This window comes from Acartia tonsa, chromosome 13, assembly GCF_053477335.1.
Source record: "Acartia tonsa isolate MP-2025a chromosome 13, ASM5347733v1, whole genome shotgun sequence".
NCBI classification, from domain to species: Eukaryota; Metazoa; Arthropoda; class Copepoda; order Calanoida; family Acartiidae; genus Acartia; species Acartia tonsa.
Window position 1 is genome coordinate 35,759,878 of NC_137272.1, and position 21,123 is coordinate 35,781,000.

Below are 21,123 nucleotides of genomic sequence, written 5' to 3' on the forward strand. Positions count from 1 at the left end.
GTAAATTTTTGTTCAACGATACATTATACAATCCAGATGCCCCTACCCTAAATATAAAAAAAGCTTGGATGTCTTTGTGAAGCGAGGCTACTCTAAATTTTGAAATGTTCGTTTGTCCTTATGTATTTATGTCTGTCTCGTTTTAGGGTAAACGTGATTTTCTCGGCTCCTATGAAAGATAGAAGGCTGAAACTTCTTGCCATCATTATATAAGATATCAAACTTATTTGTTTTTGCTAGAACGTCTTTCTTACAGGTTATCTCTTATTAGTCGTATTAAAATTTTGAATGGAACGTTTATTTTCACGGATTGCACTTCTTCTAAAAATATAATTATATTTTGTACATAAAGCACAGTGTAAACAAGGAAGACAATATCCATAGGTATCCAAGCTCATAAATAGCCTAGGGCGAGAAGTTAAGGGATTATACTTAGGGATCTTAAGGGATAAGACAATTGACGATAAATTTATGTACATCCCCAACGATCATAAACAAAATTTGAGCCAACGAATAATATAACACTATATAAATTTGGGTACCTGGGTACCACCAGAGTAATTTACAGTCTGATGTCCCCTCCCTTTCTGGATAATTTAGATGCATGTTTGATTTTTATACTAAAAAAATCAGCTTTCTATATTTATTAGTTGCCGAGTAATTCAATCTTTTCATGTCCTCAAGAGAATAAGGACAAAGTAAGTTACATAGAATTTATAAAGTGCTGTCTATTAAATCCTTGGAATGGATTGTCAGGTGAATTAAAAAGAAGTTTTGCCACATAAAAATAATACTGCCTTTGCTTTGCCTGCTTATTGTTGTGTGGTATCCGCCTAGGATAAATGGCAGACACCAGAGTTCGAAAAGACTACGGCAGTGTGACAGACGTGGACACCTTACTATAGAGAAGCTACGCTTCTCTAACAATCACTAAATAACAAACAGCATCTATTCAGTTGTTCCTTTATTGAAGGTCTAAGGATTACTAAAGTTATATACAACAAACAATAGCTACACAGATAGGAATAAATAATCATAACATAAAAGCATTATAATACATATACAATAGTCAGTTTGGGCAATAATGATCCCCCATCCCTGGGAAGGGTGGGGGGAATTAACAATGCAGCTTAACCATAATAAAGCTTGTCAGATTCAATCATTAATTTCAGGCATAGGGAGGGGGTCGGCAGACCCCTTCCCCAGGACTCGGGGGAGGGCCTTTGGCCCTTCCCCGAACCCCGGTCAGGGGTGCCATAGGCATGGCTCACGGTTGCCGAATACCACAGTTGTATTACATATACAATAGTCAGTTTGGGCAATAATGATCCCCCATCCCTGGGAAGGGTGGGGGGAATTAACAATGCAGCTTAACCATAATAAAGCTTGTCAGATTCAATCATTAATTTTAGGCATAGGGAGGGGGTCGGCAGACCCCTTCCCCAGGACTCGGGGGAGGGCCTTTGGCCCTTCCCCGAACCCCGGTCAGGGGTGCCATAGGCATGGCTCACGGTTGCCGAATACCACAACTCTCCCCTCGGAAGGCTGGGAGGGGGTCTCCCTGACAGACTTCCGACAGTGGTTGAGGCCTTCGGCCCGCTCCTTAGGGCTAAGATATATACAAATGATAATGATTCAATGGAATCCTAGTGGTGATTTTTTCAGGGCTGATGGGCTCCCAACGTGGGATAGAAGGTAGAGGCTGGCTTTGGTTGGACACGTAGCTCGGCGCCGGCAGGTGTCAGGTTGGCGTGGGGCACAGCCGCTGCGGGGCCGGTCAGCAGCGGGGCATTCTGGTTGTTGTTGGCAGCGACTGGGGCACTGGCTGCCAAGTTGACCATCTGAGCGGCAGCCTGGCCTCCCGAGGGGCCGCGGGGTCTTCCAGAGGGCGGTCCAGGCCTGCCTGGGCGGTCATGCCCGCTATCGGTCGATTGCATGGACACCATTTCCTCGGCGGCTTCCCGGCCAATGGGAATGGCATCCCAGTCTACTGAAAAGTCCCGGGACTTGGCATGGGTGAGCCGGGCTCTGGCCAAGGCCTTCCTGTACAAGGTTGGATGGTACAGGAACACTTGTGACATTGCATTCATGGCGGCCCGTACACCTCCTTGTGCGGCTGCCAGGGAAATGATGGTCAGATCCCCCAGCAGTTTGAGGATCAACAACAGTAAGCACAGTATGGCCGCGCCATCTCCCCACTCGTGAATAGCTTGTCTGAACCCAGCCCAGACATCCAGGGCGGCCTCTCCTTCCTCCGCCAGTCGGTCGATATTGTAGGACACGATCCCATGGTCTCCAGTGGCCGAACAGCTACCTTGCTGAACGCACGAGCCATAGGACAGGCCGGTCAGCATGGCGCTTTTATACGCTGGGAATGCTAGCAGCTGCTGCCAGTCGTTCAACTCAGCCTGCGAACTAAAGTCATCCAAGGGTTCTGTCAGCAGCTGCTTGGGCGTATCCAGCGGGGGTGGCCTCTTCTTAGGTGCGGGGGTTAGTTCTATCCAGCCTTCCTCCGCGTGCACAGTCAGGGGGTAGGTGGAGGAGCAGGGAATCTTGGTGGCGTGGCCGCTATACACCCGTGTCACGGCGTCTACAAATCCTGTGGGTTCCACTGGTACTTTGTCCCAACATTCCTTGCTTTCACGGACAACGTATTTGTTGCGTTGGCAGGTAAGCTGGAGCAGGACATCTCCCCTCAGTACAGAGAACGTGCTCCCCTGGACACGCACTGGGTGGGCCGGGTCTAGTTGCTGGAGCTTCCAGCAGTTGGCCGCTACTTCTTCTGCCGCTGTGCTTTTCATGCGTGTCTCCAGGGTGAATCCAATGTAACCTGCATGTATCTGGGCCTGCAGGGGGACATCCACCTCCCTGGCCGATACTCTGGGCAGCGCTGCCGCGGCCGGGTCAGCTGCCACGAACAATGCTGGGTGGTTGGTGGCATGGGCCTCAAAGTCGCAGTTCACTATTGAGGTGGGGTTGGTCATGTTGATGAAAAACTGGGCTTGATGGTCAACCAGGAACGCATCCATCACTAGGCTAGGCTGGAGGCTGCGGATCAGCCTCAAGGGGCAATCTCTCCCCAGGTGGTCCCACACGTAGGTTGCTTCCCCAGTGATGCAAGACAGCTCAGAATGGGGACATTCTAAGGCCAGGTGGTCAGATTGGGACTCCAACCGTCCATCCTCTACTACGTAGGTCTCTTCCTTGACCAGCAGCCGTCGTTCCTGGAGCACTAATTCATTGCGGTACAGCTGGCCCTCGAAGTGGACGTCCTCCCCTTCACAACCCACCCCCTCGGGGCTGTTGACCAGGGCGCCCACCATATCGAGGGTGAAGAACAGGGGATGGTTCAGCTGGAACATCAGTGGCTGGGTCTTGCCTGGCAGCGTGTAGACTCGGTTCCTGGCCAGGTCTCGGCACGTTTCTGGATCGATCTTGGTTGGCCTCATGAGGGTGGGGACCGAGGTCACCTTGAGGTGACCCCATACCCCACACCTGAATGTCCACTGGGACACAGTGAGCTGACAACTGTATCCTGTTGTTTCCCTAATCTTGACTTGCTGCAGGACATGTACTTCATGGCCCAGGGGCACCTCCTGGTGTAGCGGTTCCGTGCTACACATCTTTTCCTTATTGTAGGCTGTGACGTGGGTGGGGTTGGCGCAGTCCCACCCTACCAGGACGTAGCTAGTTGTAGGCCACACGGCTGCCAGCAGTAGTCCCCACAGGACCATCCACCAGTGTGAGAAGCTACCAGACAGCCATCTACCTCGCGCACGCGGCTGGGGATCTTCGGCTCACGCGCCTCCCAGTACGTTGATTCTAGCTGGAACGGTCCCAAACTGCGGCATTCCGTCGGCTCGGCCCGCTGCGTTGGGGGCGGCTGCTTGCTGCGGTGGTGCTGGGGGCACGCTCCCTTCCATGTGGGCTACTCTGCTGGGCTTTCCTGGGGGAGCACCCTTGTCTGCGGTGCGCCTACGGCCGGCTACCTGGTCCCAGTCGGCTCTGCACTCGGCCGCCGTATGGCCAGCATAGTGGCAACGCTCGCACTTGGCAGGACGGTCACGGCGTGGCTGGGTGCGTCTCTCCTCTAGGCTGACTTCCATAGGCGTCAGGCAGTCTCGAGCTCGGTGGCCTCTCCCTTGGCAGCGGAAACAGCGGCCTGGAGTCTTGTCATCTGGAGCGACCTTCCCCATCTGGTGGAGACCCGGAGCCAAGGCGCCAATCTCCATTGGCTCCGACTCGTCGTAATTGGGCAACTGGACGCTGGCTGATCCCGTGAGCCCGTCGGTGGCGTCCACTAGGCACACACCCTCCTTCAGCTGCTTGGTAATCATTGTGACAGTGAACATGGCTCGCCTCGTGTACTCAGGTACAGAGGCGATCTCATGACTCATCATTTCACGTTTCACATTAGCGTTACGAATGCCACGATTTAATTCATCGATTAATAATTCGAGATCCTCATGGCTGTAGGCCTCCCTATACAAGGCACACTTTGTGGATATGTATGCTTGTATAGGTTCTGTCGAGTGTTGCCTGTAATCCCTGAAGGCTTGCTTCAAAGTCTGGGATTCAAAGGCGGGACGAAATAACATTTCACACTCGGCCTTGACTTGTTCGTATGTCAAGGCTTGGCCTGCCTCGCCAAACAGATGAGAAGCCATTTCCGCCGCTTGCCCTACCAGTGACAGTAAAAGGGCGTTGCGGCGGTTGAGGGTGTCATGGGGCGGCACGCGGTAAGCCGCCCATGACATCTCGAGCCTGCGGATGTGGGAACTCCAGGATTGCTTGGGCGGTCCTCTATACTCCGGCAGGTTACTCAGCATCAGCTTGCGGTACTCGGCTGGAGCTGGCTGGGGGTCATCCTGGAGCCATCCTTGGGCTTGGTCGCCTCCTGGCGCTTGCGGCTGCTCCATCGGGTCAACGGTTCAACGGCGGGACACAAAGTTATAAGGCAATATTATAAATGGTTTATCACTTGAGGCTTTCTAGCCTAGCAGCCAACACTGTTTTATCACTAGGTTGGTAGTTTAGTTACAAAGATATAACTTAGCTGTACTTATCACTAGTTTTATTCTGAGGTTGTAGAGTAGGCTGGTAGGGGTAGATAGCTGTTGAGGGTCTGAACTGCTGTCATGAACTGATTGGGTTTTCCTTTATCACACTATAGATAGGAGGGAGAAGCTTGTAATTCTTTATTTTCTAAAAATATCTCTGTTAGATGCTATGGAGTAGCTCTGCTCCTGTGTGTGTGTGTGTGCGTGAAATCTCCTTTCCTTGTAGCGCGCTTACGCACCGTCAAATCCGCGCACACAGGTAAAACGCGCACTTATCCCTCAACTCGCTCTCTCATTGGTCCGCTTTGTCCGTTGAATTTTATGATATGTCCCGAACTCTGTTGCGCGACCCGTAAATGGCGCTCTGTTTTCCCGGTCGCTAGCTCCACACCGTGGGCGGACTTAGTCAAGTGTGGGTAGTAGGGGGGAAGCGCGTGAGGGGACGGGGTAAAGCCGTCCGTTCCCCCTGTGGGGAAGGGGGAGTGCTGTGGGTTTGAGGTAACTGTGTGATGAGGTAATGGTGCCCTTTCTCCTTAATCCTAGGCTTATTGTTATGTCACCTTGATTGTATTTTCTTCAATGGAGAGTGGGCCCCTCCCTTTCCTCTGGAATAAGGGGTGTATTTTGTTGTGCTGGAGGCTTGGGTGGTTAGATTGTTTATCAAGGCATTGTTATATTACATCTAGATTCTATTTTTGGCCTTATCACAATACATAACAGATTTGCTTACCAAGCCTGTTCTATTTTTAGTTTTATCACAATACACAACAAATTGTTTGCCAATCCTTGCTCATAAATCTATTGTTTAGCCATCACACTAGGGTGGTAATCCCTAAAATGTGATATAATATCTGCTTTTCTAGATGGGTGGCTGCGCTGTAGCCTCTCAGGATACTTGGAGTTGACGTAGTTTCCTCTGCTTGGTACACTACACTCGTATGTTGGCTCGCAGCTCGCAGCTATTTGGCGTGTTTCAGCCTATCGGCGGCAGGGAATGTCCCGTCCTACAGCGCCGTATATCCGAATCCGACTGTTGGCGGCAGGGAATGTCCCGTCCTGCGGCGCCGCTGGTTCGAATCCTTGGCTTGTTTCAGTCTATCGGCGGCAGGGAATGTCCCGTCCTGCAGCGCCGTGTATCCGAATCCGGCTGATGGCGGCAGGGAATGTCCCGTCCTGCTAGCGCCGCTGGTTCGAATCCTGCTGTCTCTTGCAGTAAATGTTGGCCTATTTTCAGCCGTTTGCACTTAGTTGGCCTGTTTCAGCCAGTCCGCAGGCCTGTTTCAGCCCTTGAGCGCTCAATTCTCCGTTAGATGTCGGCGCTTCTCGCGGTTCTCCGTCAAGTTTCGCTGTTTCGCTTCCACAACTGCCGGATGCAGAGTTAGACCTTGCTATCCAGGGTGGGTAATTCAGGTTGCTTGTGTCAGTTTTGCCAGTTTCACTGCTGGGAGTACCTTAGCCTCAGCTACGCGTCTGCTCTACACTTGTGGTTTGCCGTAATCTCACACAGCTGTCACCAAAAGTTGTGGTATCCGCCTAGGATAAAAGGCAGACACCAGAGTTCGAAAAGACTACGGCAGTGTGACAGACGTGGACACCTTACTATAGAGAAGCTACGCTTCTCTAACAATCACTAAATAACAAACAGCATCTATTCAGTTGTTCCTTTATTGAAGGTCTAAGGATTACTAAAGTTATATACAACAAACAATAGCTACACAGATAGGAATAAATAATCATAACATAAAAGCATTATAATACATATACAATAGTCAGTTTGGGCAATAATGATCCCCCATCCCTGGGAAGGGTGGGGGGAATTAACAATGCAGCTTAACCATAATAAAGCTTGTCAGATTCAATCATTAATTTTAGGCATAGGGAGGGGGTCGGCAGACCCCTTCCCCAGGACTCGGGGGAGGGCCTTTGGCCCTTCCCCGAACCCCGGTCAGGGGTGCCATAGGCATGGCTCACGGTTGCCGAATACCACAGTTGTATTGTCATGTATTTCAATAAGACCGACGCCAACACTTTCGGACAGGGCGTGACTGCATTTGTGTTTACATTGTGTTCTTTCATAAGGGACAAGACAATGGATGGTAAGCAATATTTCCAAAAATCTATGAATTATAAAGACTGCTATCTGCCAAACGGCTGAACGTACAGATCATTCCCGCACACTGTTTTAAGCGGCATAAGAAGAAAAACGCATAAAATAGGTCTTTTTCGCGCATTTCTTTGCACTGCGAGATAATTATGCATTATTGATTTAAGGCTATTCCAGATTATTTGTAGGCCTTCTAATGCCGCTTAAAATAGTGTGCGGGCATGATCTGTACGTTCAGCCGTTTGGCAGCTAGCAGTCTTTAAAATTCATAAATTTTTGGAAATATTGCTTACCAGCAATATTTTAACATGAACTGCAGTAGATCCTAAATAACTATATTAATCATCTATCGCATCGTATATAAGACAGCTTTCAACTGATATTGCATTGAAAAAATATGAGATTAAAACCAGTTTTGTTATCCCCGGAGGCCAAAGATTTGGATAACAAAACTGGTATTTTTAAAAATCTATCGGTTTCGAAGCCATACTGGAAATAATCTTATTTTATTTTATGACTGCCAAAATTCTTAACTTAGATGTTTTCATCGGGGTTTTACTTTGTCTATTGTCCTAAGTTACTAACACTGTACTAAGATAGCTGAATCGAACAATCAAAAAGCTACATGTTTTTCATAACCCTTTATAATTTAGAATTCAAAGGCGCATTAAGATAAATAAAAAGGTTTAATTTTTTAGTTTTATAGTATAAACTTTTTTTCACGAAACATATCTTTTAATATATTTTCGGTTAGGTTAAGTAAAGGTTTAAAGTTGCTCAGAGATTGCTTCCCGCAAGGTTGGAGCTGCCTGTATAAGCTTATTGCATTATAAAATAATAAAAATCGGTGGAAGTTGTCAATTTTTGATTTTATAAAAAAAAATGTTTAAAGCAGAAGCGTGCAGAAGGCGGTGGTTACCCCTAGGTGTTCACCCCAATACAACCCGTCGTTACAAGTGTGTACACCCCCCTAATACAGCTAAGGAGAGTGTCAATGTCAGAGACACCTTAGATTTAAGGGCAAAACCCTGTGAATATTTGTTCAACAATATTTCTTCTTTAATAAGGTTGTTGACCTTTCTATATAGACTCATGATTGAAATATAGTTACCATGAAAATTATTCAGGATTTTTTATTTATCGGTTCAGCCATTTTAAAGATCTTATGGCATATACACAAACACATATCTAACTATAAAGTTACATAAAAACAAGGATGACAACATTCATAAAAGCGAAGCTCTAAAACGTTAGAACAAACGAATATTAACACTTGTATAGTGTCAGAACTTAATAATCAGATTATAAAATGTAAAATGTATTAAAAGTCGAACGAAACAAAATTGTAAGTAAATCTGATAAAAAACTGCTTAAATACAGGATATTGTTTAAGGACATACTTACATTTTTAACACTTGATTATAGAGATGATTTGCTTATACAATATACTTTGTTGTTCTAGGAATCAGTATTCCAAAAATCAGACCCATCGGATAATTTATAACATAAAAAATTGATGTTAAAAAAGTTAAAAATCAACATCTTTAAAATGGACGTACGGACTTTCTGGTAACGATTATAGAGTTGATTTGCTTTCTAACTCGTACCTAACTCCTATAGAAATTATCATGCAAAGTTTGAAATCGATAGGACAATTCTAACATCCGTTACCTACGGACGTACAGACCGACCCTAATTATAGAAAAGCTTCGCTTTCAAAAAGAGAAAGAAAATGTTTTTTTGTTTAGTGACCAGTAGATATAATGGATATACTGTACCTGGATATTGTGAGAGATTCTTGCAAACTCTGATTAAATGTTTATCCCAGCTGGCTAATATAAAGATACCCCCTATGATCACTCCCTATGACTTTACCCCCATCCCCTCCAATAAACGTAGAGTAACTTATTTGAGGACCTTATTAGCAACCTAAATCAACGAAAAAAATTCCCGTCACAATATCCACGTATTCTATATCCATGATTGTCATCCAGGGCTCGGCAGCTGCAAGTATGCCACCAGTAAGACACAGGTAAATTAATGTTTTGCTTCCGAGCCATAATTTTCCTTCTTCTATTACTGCCTTTCATTGTGTACACTTTCTTAACAATAAATGCTGCCCCAAAATTGTCTAGATCTCATGCACGCACGTACAAGCCTTCAAAATTAAGAGCAAGGATGACAGCACCCATAAGTTGCAAAATCATAAATCTTAATTTATTTATTGGATTGTTTGCGGCGACCCTAGCCTTTAGAAGGGGGGAGGGGTAAAAATTGAAAATTTTATGGTTGCCTATTTATTTTAAAGTTGGTATGTTTTTCAACCTATTTTTCATATAGGCAAGGATGTCCCAGCTTTTAATTTTTTTTTTGGGGGGGGGGGGGGGTAATCACCACTAGTAAATTATTACAAAATATTCTGTTATATGTCCTGTTTAGCAGCTGAGAAAACCAAGTTTCTCAGTTAGACAGTTAGACGAACAGACGTAAATTTTAATTATAAAAAATCTTTGCTACTATTGAAACAATGATGACAGAATAAATAAAAGCGAGGCTCTAAAATCAGAGGGAAGAACAAACGAACAATAAATCTTGCGTCAGAACTCAATAAGCAGAACATTACTTTAGTCTAAACAAAATTGTACACATTTTTTTCAAAATTGCATAAATACAGGTTCAGTAAAAGGACATATTTTCAATTTTATGATTTGATTATAGAGATGCCTCGCTTATAATATTGGACCTTATTGTCCTAGGAATAATCATTTCAAAATTCAGATGAATAAGATAATTTTATAATAAAAGAATTGTTGTAAGAAAGTAAAAAATAATCTTTTTTAAAATAAAGTTTCTGGTTACGATTACAAAGTTGATATGCTTCCTAAACCGTGCCTAATCTTTATAGGAATCATCATTCATAATTTGAAATCGATAGACAATTCTAAAATGTCTAAATTTTTAAAAAGAGCTAACCGTTACAAACACACTGAAGGACCGACCCTAATTATTGAAAAGCCCTGCTTCAAAAAAAGGGTAAATGGTATATAAAGAAAAGGGGGGGGGGGAAGGTGATTGGTTACTAGATAAAACAGATTAGAAATATGGTAATTATACATTTTAGTTAATTTTATGACTAGCCAAAATATAAGAGTGAAATAATCTGATATTAACGTTGACACTATAAGCAACATTAGAAATAATGAAAAATTATAAAATTACCAAAGCATATACATGTTATATCCATTTAGTTTTAGAAATTTAGCGAATTTTGTAAAATTTTAATCTACAAAAACACCATTAAGTTTTCTGCTAATTGTTTATTGATGGGTGGAGAGGGAGGGGGGTGTGTGTTGAGGGAAGAGTAATAAACAGATAAATGGGTGTTTGTTTGTCTGTCAGGCCTCCACAACAGATAAAAAACTTGTTTAAATACCATTGACGTCATTAAATAAGGGTCCCTAATCCTTATATTTTCATAAATATGCATTATTATTGAATTTAAAATACCTATTATATCTGGTTTTGAGTCAGCTGCAGCTGTAGCTACAACAGTTCTGCGTATTCTATCGCTGAACCGCCACTGCTGCCAGCCATTATATGAAATTAGATAACATCAAGAATGAAAACATCTAATTCGATATGAAAAACGAACATCAACACTTTAGAATGTCAGAATAGGTATTTCTTTCATCGTATTATAAACAGCTTTCCGCGGATATAGAATGTACAATTATGTATAAGATTAAAACTAGTTTTTTTAGCCCCGAGTTGCCAAAGGCACGGGCTAAAAAAACTGGTTTTAATCTTATGATTGTACATTTCTATATTCGTAGAAAGCTGGATATAATACGATGATAGACATAGTTTTTTCGTATGGATGAGAACCGGTTCCTATCCACCGGATTCGAATGAATACGAGAAAAAAATGAATATTTTTTTTCAAAACTTTAAATTTGTCCTATAGATTTCAAACTTTGCATGATGATTCTTATAACAGTTAGGTACGATTTAGGTTGTGTAGCAACTCTAAAAGCTTCAAGAGAAATCCGTAAGTCCATTTAAAACATAATGACTTTTAACTTTATGACAACAACTTTTTACATGATATTTTTATCCTACTTATCGATTTTTGGAATAATAAAGTACAACAAGGTACAATATTATAAGCGAGGCATCTAAAATAATTCTAACAAGCATGACAACATCCATATAAGCGAAGCTCTGAAACGGTAGGACAAACCGACATTAACACTTGTATAGTGTCAGAACTAAATAATCAGAATATAAATGAATAAGCAAAATTGTGAGTAAATTTGTTTAAAAACTTCTTTATACAAGATAATGTTTACGGACATACTTAAATTTTTAGGACTTGATTAGATAATTGCTTTGCTCATAATATTTTACTTTGTTGTCCCATAAATCAATATACCAAAAATCAGAACAATTCGCTAATCAGATCGCTTAAAAATTTTTTGTTGAAAAAGTAAAAAATCAACATGTTTAAAATAGACGTACGGGCATTCCTGTAATGATTATAGAGTTGCTACTCTTTCTAAATCGTACCTATCTACCACAGGAATCACCATGCAAAGTTTGAAATCGATAGGACAAATATAACATGCCTAAATAAACGAAAAAAGCTATCCGTCTCGGACGGACGGACTTACGGACCGGCCCTAATTATAGAAAAGCTTCGCTTTAAAAAATAAAAGAATGTCCTTTAACTGTATCCTATATTTACCCAATTTTGCAACAAATTTATGTACAATTACGTCTTGGAGGATACTGTTTAAGGACATACTTACATTTTTAGGGCTCGATTGTAGAGATAATTCGCTAATAACATTATACCTTATTGTAATATGAATCAGTAATCAAAAAATCAGATGAATAGGATAATTATATCACATAAAAAAATTGTTGTCAAAAAAGTTTAACGATTATAAAGTTGCCACAAATTTTAAAACATACCTTACTGTTGTAGGAATAATCATGCAAAGTTTGAAATTGCTAGGACAATTATTACATATCTGAATTAACGAAAAGAGCTAACTTTTACGGTCCGACCCTAATTATAAAGAATCTTCGCTTTTAAAGATAAGGAAGACAAATATTATGGTCACTGCTGTAGCAATGTTAATTACCATTAAACATGACGATAACTGTAGAAATCTAAAAACAAGGATGTCAACATCCAAAGGAGCAAAACTCTGAAACGGTAGGACAAACGAACATTAACACTTAAAGAGTATCAGAACTTAATAATTTAAACATAAAGTTATAAAAATCGAAAAAAAATTGTAAGTAAATTTGTTGAAAAACTGCTTGAATACAGAATAATAATTAAGGACATACTTACATTTTTGCGAATTGATTATAGAGATTCTTTACTTATAAACATTGTACTTTGTTGTCCTAGGAAACAGTATTCCAAAAATCAGGTCAATCGGATAATTATATCATATAAAAACTTGTTGTTAAAAAGTTAAAAATCAGCTTGTTTAGAATGGATGTACAGACATTCTTGTATCAATTATACAGTAGCTACGCTTTTTACTTAACTACTTCAGGAATCAGCATGCATACACCATTGTAAAAACCTATCAGTTCCAAACGGACGTACAGATGTACCGACCCTAATTATAAAAAAAGCTTCGCCGTTAAAAATGTATGTTTTACGTATGAGAAAAATAAGTACAGTGTAGTATACAATATGGAAGAGCAACATGATAATACAAATTTTAGTCAACTTTCTCTCACTAGCAATGTATACCTAATACAAGTTTTACTTTAAACGTTAAAATTAAAGAAAGTGACAAATTGTTAGGTTTTAAAAAATATGATTATTTAGTGAATTTGTATTGAAATATTGTTATAATTTATTAATTGAAGAGTTTTTTTTTGTTTTAAGCAACGAATATATATATAAATATATTGGGCTTTTTTCTTTCTTGGAAGCTGTTAATAGAGTAAAAGATTAGTTATTTCTCGCATCGTATTATAAACATCTTTTCGCGGATATAGAATGTACATTTTTATAATCGTAGAAAGCTGGATATAATACGATGCTATACATAGTTTTTTCGTATGGATGAGAACCGGTTCCTATCCACCGGATTCGAATGAATACGAGAAAATTTTTTACGTTATTATTTTAAAATTTGTACCCTTCTAGATTTTTTTTTTTAATTCTAATTTTAAATATATAGTAGGTCAGTCCGTCCGTAACATATATCTGTAGTAGCTGTTATTTATTATATAAATCTTAAAAAGCGAAGCTTTTTTATAATTAGGATCAGTCCGTTCGACCGTCCGTCCGTAACTGGCAGCTCTTTTCGTTAATTTAAACAGGTTAGAATTGTCTTATCGATTTCAAACTCTGCATGATGCTTCCTAAAACAACAAGGTACGAACTAGAAAGCGTAGTAACTCTATAAGCGTTACCAGAAAGTCCGTACGTCCAATTAAAACATGCTAGTTTTTCATCTATGTAATCAAGTCCTAAAAATTTAGATAAGTCCTTAAACATGCAGTATCATGTATTAAAACAGTCTTAAAAACAATTACTTACAAATTTGTTTAGACTTATGCATTTATACTCTGCTGATTAATTTCGTTTGTCCTTCTGTTTTAGAGCTTCGATTTTATGAATGTTTGATATTAAATAAGGATGACAACATCAATAAAAGCGAAGCTCTGAAATGGAAGGACAAACGAACATTAACACTTGTAGATTGTCAGAACTGAATTAGCAGAATATTAATGCATCAGTACAAACAATATTTTAAGAAAATTTGTTGCAAAACTGCATAAATAGATGATACTGTTTAAGGACATACTTACATTTTTGGGACTTGTTTATAGAGATGCATCGCTTATAACATTGTACCTTGTTGTAATAGGAATCAGTTTTCTTACGCTTTCTTAATTGTACCTAACTACTATAGGAATCATCATGCAAAGTTTGGAATCGATAAGACAATTCTAAACTGTTTAAATTAACGAAAAGAGCTAACTCTCTGTGACGGACGTGCGGACTAACGGACGTACGGACCGACCCTAATTAAAGAAAAGCTTCGCTTTTAAAAATCACATATAATTCAATCAATGTTATTTTAGTTCTAAAACTAACTTTCAGGAAAAAATGATAAGAAAATCAATAATTTTGATGATTATTTTTTGTCATAAAACTATTTCAAACGAAAAATGTTTGGAATCTCTACAAAGTAATGGTAGGTATCTTAGTTAGTAAAGTATCTGGATGTTTGTATGTGTGTTCAGTAATATCTTTTAAATGAAGGTCAATGCCTAAGTTTTAGCTTGAATTGGACCTCTTAAAAGCAGGTTCATTAAGACAATGATAAATTAATGTTTGAATTCCCAAAGATTATATCTTTTATTTCTCGCATTCATTCGAATCCGGTGGATAAGAACCGGTTCTCATCCATACAAAAAAAACTATGTCTAGCATCGTATTATATCTAGCTTTCAACGAATATAAAAATGTACAATCATAGGATTAAAACCAGTTTTTTTAGCCCCGAGGTGCCGAAGGCGGAAAGCTGTTTATAATACGATGCGAGAAATAACTATTATCGCATCGTTTTATAGACAGCTTTCCGCGGTTATCAAAATGAAAAAAAAAATACAAGATTAAAACTGGTTTTGTTAGTGCCTTCTTGATTTTTGACCCCTCCAATGTTAAATATAAAATTTAGGGTGTGTACTGTGTACACCTGTTCACGCTAGCCCCTGATAATCTCTGCAGTAGCGTGCACAGGGATTTGCTAGGGGGTAAAAAATAGGGGTACGCACAATTAAGGGTGGTGATAGCACCCCCTTCCACCCACTTATAAACTTATGCCTTATTTTAATCAATTAGTTTAGAAGATCCTACTTGTTCTATTTTAGAATGTATGAATGCAAGCAACAGCACAACTGGAGTCCTTCTGGATCCAGGTGGCCTCCTGGAACCTGGACAAGTTACAAATCCTGGCAATGATTTTGTTCACGTCAGCTTTATTTACCATCTCCTACCTGGGATAGACCAAAATACAATTACAAAGCAAGTATTATTAAAACGGGGATCTAAAGGGATAAGAAAATAGATCATAAATTGATGTACTGTACGTACAACCCATAATAGTGACAAACAAAATGTATATCAAAATTATTGGTTGAAAAGTTTGAACACCTCTTAGTTTGGAACTAATCACAACTCTTTGAAATCTAAGGATTTTATGCCACCCAATAAGATAACTTGGTTTTATTATTTTTGAGTACCTATGTAATTTTCAGTTTAATGTCACCTCCCTTCCGGGGTAAAAGAAACGTATACCTGAAAGTTTAAATATTTTTGCAAATAGACAAATAGATAGACAAAGAAACATACATGGATTTGTAAGTTTAGACAAATAACACACAGACAAAAATAACAAAGACAGACACATGGATTAAAGAACAGCCACATCGATGTGACATCAATAGCAAAATATCAACAGTAAAAAAAACAGACAGAAAATCATAAACAAGCAATAAATACGATAATAAACTGAAAAGACAAGCACACAGAATAACACATAGACAAACAGACATGCAATCAGTAAATTCATTGATTATTTTCATCATATTTTTAGGTTAGAAACCCAACTACGGAGATTTTTATATTCCATATTTGTTGAAAGTACAGGAACCCCAATAAATTTTATCATAATATCAGACTTACACAGTAAGGTAAAGCTTTTTTCTCGTATTCATTCGAATCCGGCGGATATGAACCGGTTCTAATCCATACGAAAAAACTATGTCTAGCATCGTATTATATCCAGCTTTCTACGAATATAAAAATGTACAATCAAAAGATTAAAACCAGTTTTTTTGCCGGTGCCTTTGGCACCTAGGGGCTAAAAAACTAGTTTTAATCTTATTGTACATTCTATATCCGCGGAAAGCCGTTTATAATACGATACTAGAAATAACTATTATTTTAACTTTCTCACATTAGATTTACACTTATCCAATCATACAAGCCACAAAATGTTTGGCCAATATAATTTCCTGAATGCTAGCCTTATTCTTAGAAATTCAACTATTTCCAGCTGCCGAAATAGAAGAATATTTGTACTTTTTTTTCTTCAGGTTTTCATTATTTTGCTTTTTATTATGCATTTTTTTTGCTCATAAAATTTGATATTTCTTCTCGGAATAAAATCTTTATTATTTTAGATAACTGTAAACCGTGTGTTTAAAGAAGTTATTGGAATAATTCTAAGTGAACATTTAATCAAACACAAAAATAAAAACAAGGATTGGAAATTTCCCAGGTAACACAGTATAACTTTTTACTGACGTTTCCATTAAAAACTGAGCCATACAAATAAATATTTATAAGAACTGGTTTTTATCCAGTAGAAATAAAAGAGGATTATGTTCTTTTTTTACAGGTTTAAACTACAATATGTTGCAATTCAATATTTCCAAACTAATTACAGAAGAGAATTAGGTAACAAATTTAAATTTATTTATTCAACAACTTTAACCCTTTACAGTCGGGCCCCTTGCCGCACCTTAATCGGTCGGGGGGGGGGGGGGCGTTCAACGCCCCCCCTTATTATCTCAGTTCCTATTAGAGCTAGAGGGCTAATTTTTTTTGTGCAAGTCCCCTGTTTGATAATGAATTTCTGACCTTTTATCTGTCTAAGTCAATTTTCGCTTCCTTAACCCTTTTATTTAACAATCTTTGTTTTTAGGTCTTTTTTTACTTAAAAATTTCAAACGGCTGTAATTTTCTTATTTTTGAAGCTAGAAGAAAAATTTTTTTCCAGAAAATGTTTCTCTTTATGTAAATTTTACATTAGAAATATCAAAATATAAATTTCAGCGGCCGCAGCTGTACTTGGCAGCTGCCAGCCGCCGCAGTCGGCGGTCGTTGGGTAAACGGCGGCAAATCTTCATGAAATTTTAATACGTTATGTAGACATGTAAGAAAAGCTTAAGTTTAAAATTTGAAGTCTCTAAGTCAAAAATTGCGGCCACAGGAGCCTTTTAAAGATTTCTGGAGACCTGGAGGATCAGGACCTGCAGGATCATACCTGGAACCTGAAAGTGACTTGAACACCTGTATTTCATATAAGGATGTACCACTAGAGTGTTTTTTAGTATTTTGGTATGATAAAATGCTTTGTTTTAGTCAAAAAAATATTTTTGCTCTTTACCTGGATGACCCTGCCAGGTTTGCTGGCATCCTGTGCCCGCCAGGATGGAGATATTCAAAAAATTCCAACTCTCAGTTATGTGTCATACCCATACTTAAAAAGTCAAGCAGTTTGGGCTCTTTATCTTTCACACACAGAAAATGAGATAGAAAAAATCGGATGGGGGGGCGTTCAACGCCCCCCCCCCCCCCCCGACCGTTAAGGGTTAAATAAGTGACTTTTACATCCAATTTTAGCAAAGCTATTTAAAATTACTGAACCAAAACCCAGGGGACAATGGGCTGTTTATTACATCGGTCCCAAAAGTATTGTAATAATGCTTTCTTATTCGGTGGCTAAATAACTCTAGGGACTTGGTTGTTTAAAAAAGTTGAGTGTTCAAATGTTCCAACCACTAATTTTATTCTAATTTAAGTTTTATAAAATAAAACAGGCAAATAAAATGTTGATGGTTTGAATACTCAACTTAATAAACTGACCAATCAAAATTCCTGAAGTCTCCAAAGTTGTTAAACCAACGGATAAGAAAACTATTTTTAAAAAAAACTTTAGGGACTAGTGAAATAAACATCCCATTGTCCCCTCTTTCTCTGACAGTTAGGTTATTAGAAAACTATTTTTAAAAAAACTTTAGGGACTAGTGTAATAAACATCCCATTGTCCCCTCTTTCTCTGACAATTAGGGTATTAGAAAACTACCTTAAAAGGCTATAAAAATGATTAAGCTATCTGAAAAATTTTACGATTTATTACAATACCTGCTAATAACTACATCAAAGTCATATTTGTTAATAATATTTTAGCTTAAATTGCTGCGATATTTATGGATATATTTTTTTTGTTTAGACATGTTTAAATCTATTCTGTGCTCCTCTGAAGGTTTTGAAATTCCTGTCATAGATGAAGAAATAATTTATGAATTAGTTGGACGTAAGTCAGTTTTTAAATATTGTAGAGAAGCTATTCTGCAACTATTTTTTTCACACAGTATACAAATTTATTTACGGATTAAGCTTTTAGATGGGTTAAGGCTATTTTCTGCGCATCCGCTAGTAATACATAAAGTAAATTTGTACTGAATTATCAAAATTCGTCACTAGAGCTTATTTAACTATATCTCCAAATTAGACACAATCAAAACACCAAAAATATTTGTAATAAAGAGGAAAAAAATATTCCAAAATTGTAACAAATTAACATATTTTACCATTGTATAACAACAAAGATTTGAGTTTATCATTTCAATTTGTTTTTAAAATTTTTGGCAGTAATGAAAAAAAACTTTTTTTTATTCGCTAATTTTAGTATTTAACTTGTTCTTAATAATTTTTCAGAAGTTGATTTAACTGGACTAGACAAAATCAGGAAAATAATTATAGTACCAATTTCAGCCAATCACAGCGCGGCATTTCATAAAATGCTGTGCTCTCATTGGTGGAAAGTTGGCTCACCCCGATCTGGCTCACCACTAAAATGATTTAAGATCCAGCTCTGGGTAAAACTTTCTCAATTCTAGCAATAGGATATAATGTCCTTAGTTCTCAGGGATCTTATGGGATAAGACAATGCAAGACATATTGATCACAGTGCGTCTGAAGGTGCTTTGACTATTGTGTCAGAACCTAAATTGGGACATAGTGCATTTCATTACCCTAGGTTAGGTAACTTCATTGCATGAAATGCACTATGTCCCAATATAGGTTCTAACACAAAAGTCAAAGCACCTTCCAACGCACTGTGTGATGTAGTAGATTCCCAATGATAAATCAACCATTCTGTGGATAAAATATTTTTCAGCCAACCATTGAGTTGTGTTTTTAAAATCTTGGGTACAAGTATAATTTATTGTCCCCTCCCTTTCTGATAGTTCTAGATATGATTTTATTATGCTGTCATTTATTTGGCATTTAAACTAAACATTTATAGCAAAATTATGTGAATATCATCACATAATGGGAGAAACTGAGTTTTATAGAATAACTTTAAAAATCTAATATCACTATAATTTTCACGTAACTTAGGCTACAAAATTTGTGTCCAGCTAAATATAACGTGGTTAGTAAAATATATTTTTAAAAACGAAACTTTTCTATAACTAGGGTCGGTTCGTCCGTCCGTCCGTCCGAGACAGATAGTTTTTTTCGTTAATTTAGACATGTTAGAATTGTCCTATCGATTTTAAACTTTGCATGGTGATTCCTGTGGTAGTTAGGTACGATTTAGAAAGCGTAGCAACTCTATTATCATTACCAGAATGTCTGTGCGTCCATTTTAAACATGTTGATTTTTTACTTTTTTTAAGTAAACATTTTAAGTGATCTAAATATCCGATTGTTCTGATTTTTGGTATATTGATTCCCGGGACAACAAAGTACAATATTATATTATTTTTTTTTTCAGGATATATTTTACATCCAATTTTTGTACCATCTTGAATTTCCAAATTTCATCAAACAATTAATTTTACTGGACATCGACCTTAGATTCAGGTATATTATAACAATTGTTTTTGCAGAGTATCATAGTCAGTTTTCTTCGGAAGTTAAAATTTAGAATGTAGGACCAATTTCTATTTTATTAGCCCCGAGGTACCAAAGCCAGTGGCTTATAAATCAGTAATCAATTGTATGATTTTTATTTATTTATTTTATATAGAAATTATCTATAATGCGATAAAATGCATGAAGTTTCAGTATAGCTCAGAACAGGATCAGATCTAGCAGATTGAAAGCCATACTGAATATAATTATAATAGCACAGCCATTCCATAATTAACCAAATAATTATACCTTTATAGAATTTTTATTGGTTGTTTCCAAACAAATTGTGTTCATACTTTTTAGCCAATAATTCAATCTACAGAAGGAATACTTTTGTTTATCGTCGATTGTATTATTCATTAAGATCCCCAAAACTTTAAAGCTTTATTCTTTCAGATCTGATGTTGGCATGCTAAATGATTTGTTTGACATAATGAACAGGCAAGTGTTAGAATTGTTAGTTGTGAAGTCACTCAATAATTAACTTTGTGTGTTCGTTAGTCCGTTAGGGGGAAAGTGTTCTTTCGTCGGCTACTATCTAAGGTAGACGGCTAAAATTTGTTTTTGAAGAAATTAGCATTTAATATCTAATTTACTTGGGCCGACGGTAAGTCAGTGGTGTTACAAAAATCCTTAAACTGAAGTAACAGGATGTCTGTTTGTCTGTGTGTTTGTGTGTCTGTGTGTTTGTACCGAAGAATCTTGCTAACCGCAGAACCGACCGGGTTCTCCTTAACAGGGTAGCTTCTCACAGGTCCCGGGGAGGTTTATAACTATTTTGGGGGAGGATACCACCACCTTCCCAAGAGAAATCGCCCCTAGAAAAAATTACCACCACAGAAAATTTTTTTTTACTTTTTCTTTAAAATCTAAAATTACAAATTGGGTTATCAAATTCGACTCTCCCCTCCTCAAGTGCCCCTAGTGGCCTCTAGGGGGCGTAGCTGCTAGTAAAAAAATAAAACATACAAAAAGCTATGTAATAGGTTTCGTGATTATTCGCAATAAAGTTTTCTTGATATATGACTTTTGAACATTTGCTCTTTAAATGACTTCGTCCGTATTTGCATTCATGATTTTTATACTTAACTACTTATGGATGTTGACAACCTTGTTCTTTTATTCCATTCTTAAGGTTAAAATGCTGTTTAAAACATTTTGATGTTATTTTTAAAAAATAAAAACAATAAGAATTTTAACTG

At 38.4% G+C, this 21,123-nt stretch overlaps 1 protein-coding gene across 1 annotated transcript; it reads left to right on the top strand.

The window, feature by feature from the left end:
• The first annotated feature begins 14,271 nt into the window (after window positions 1–14,271).
• On the top strand, window positions 14,272–20,405 carry LOC145335270 (uncharacterized). Its single transcript, XM_080181010.1, has 10 exons — window positions 14,272–14,399; window positions 15,079–15,232; window positions 15,804–15,900; window positions 16,393–16,490; window positions 16,611–16,669; window positions 18,228–18,311; window positions 18,716–18,744; window positions 19,401–19,436; window positions 19,782–19,870; window positions 20,318–20,405. Exons 1-10 carry the CDS (start codon window positions 14,312–14,314, stop codon window positions 20,403–20,405), a joined length of 822 nt encoding a protein of 273 aa, XP_080037136.1. The 5' UTR covers window positions 14,272–14,311.
• Window positions 20,406–21,123: the final 718 nt, after the last annotated feature.

Coding starts and splice junctions, on each gene's coding strand:
- LOC145335270 (XM_080181010.1), top strand. CDS start 14,312: ATGATAAGAAAATCAATAATTTTGATGATTATTTTTTGTCATAAAACT. Junction 15,901..16,392: donor TATCAGACTTACACAGTAAG/GTAAAGCTTTTT, acceptor TTATTATTTTAG/ATAACTGTAAACCGTGTGTT. Junction 19,437..19,781: donor GTCCAGCTAAATATAACGTG/GTTAGTAAAATA, acceptor TTTTTTTTTCAG/GATATATTTTACATCCAATT.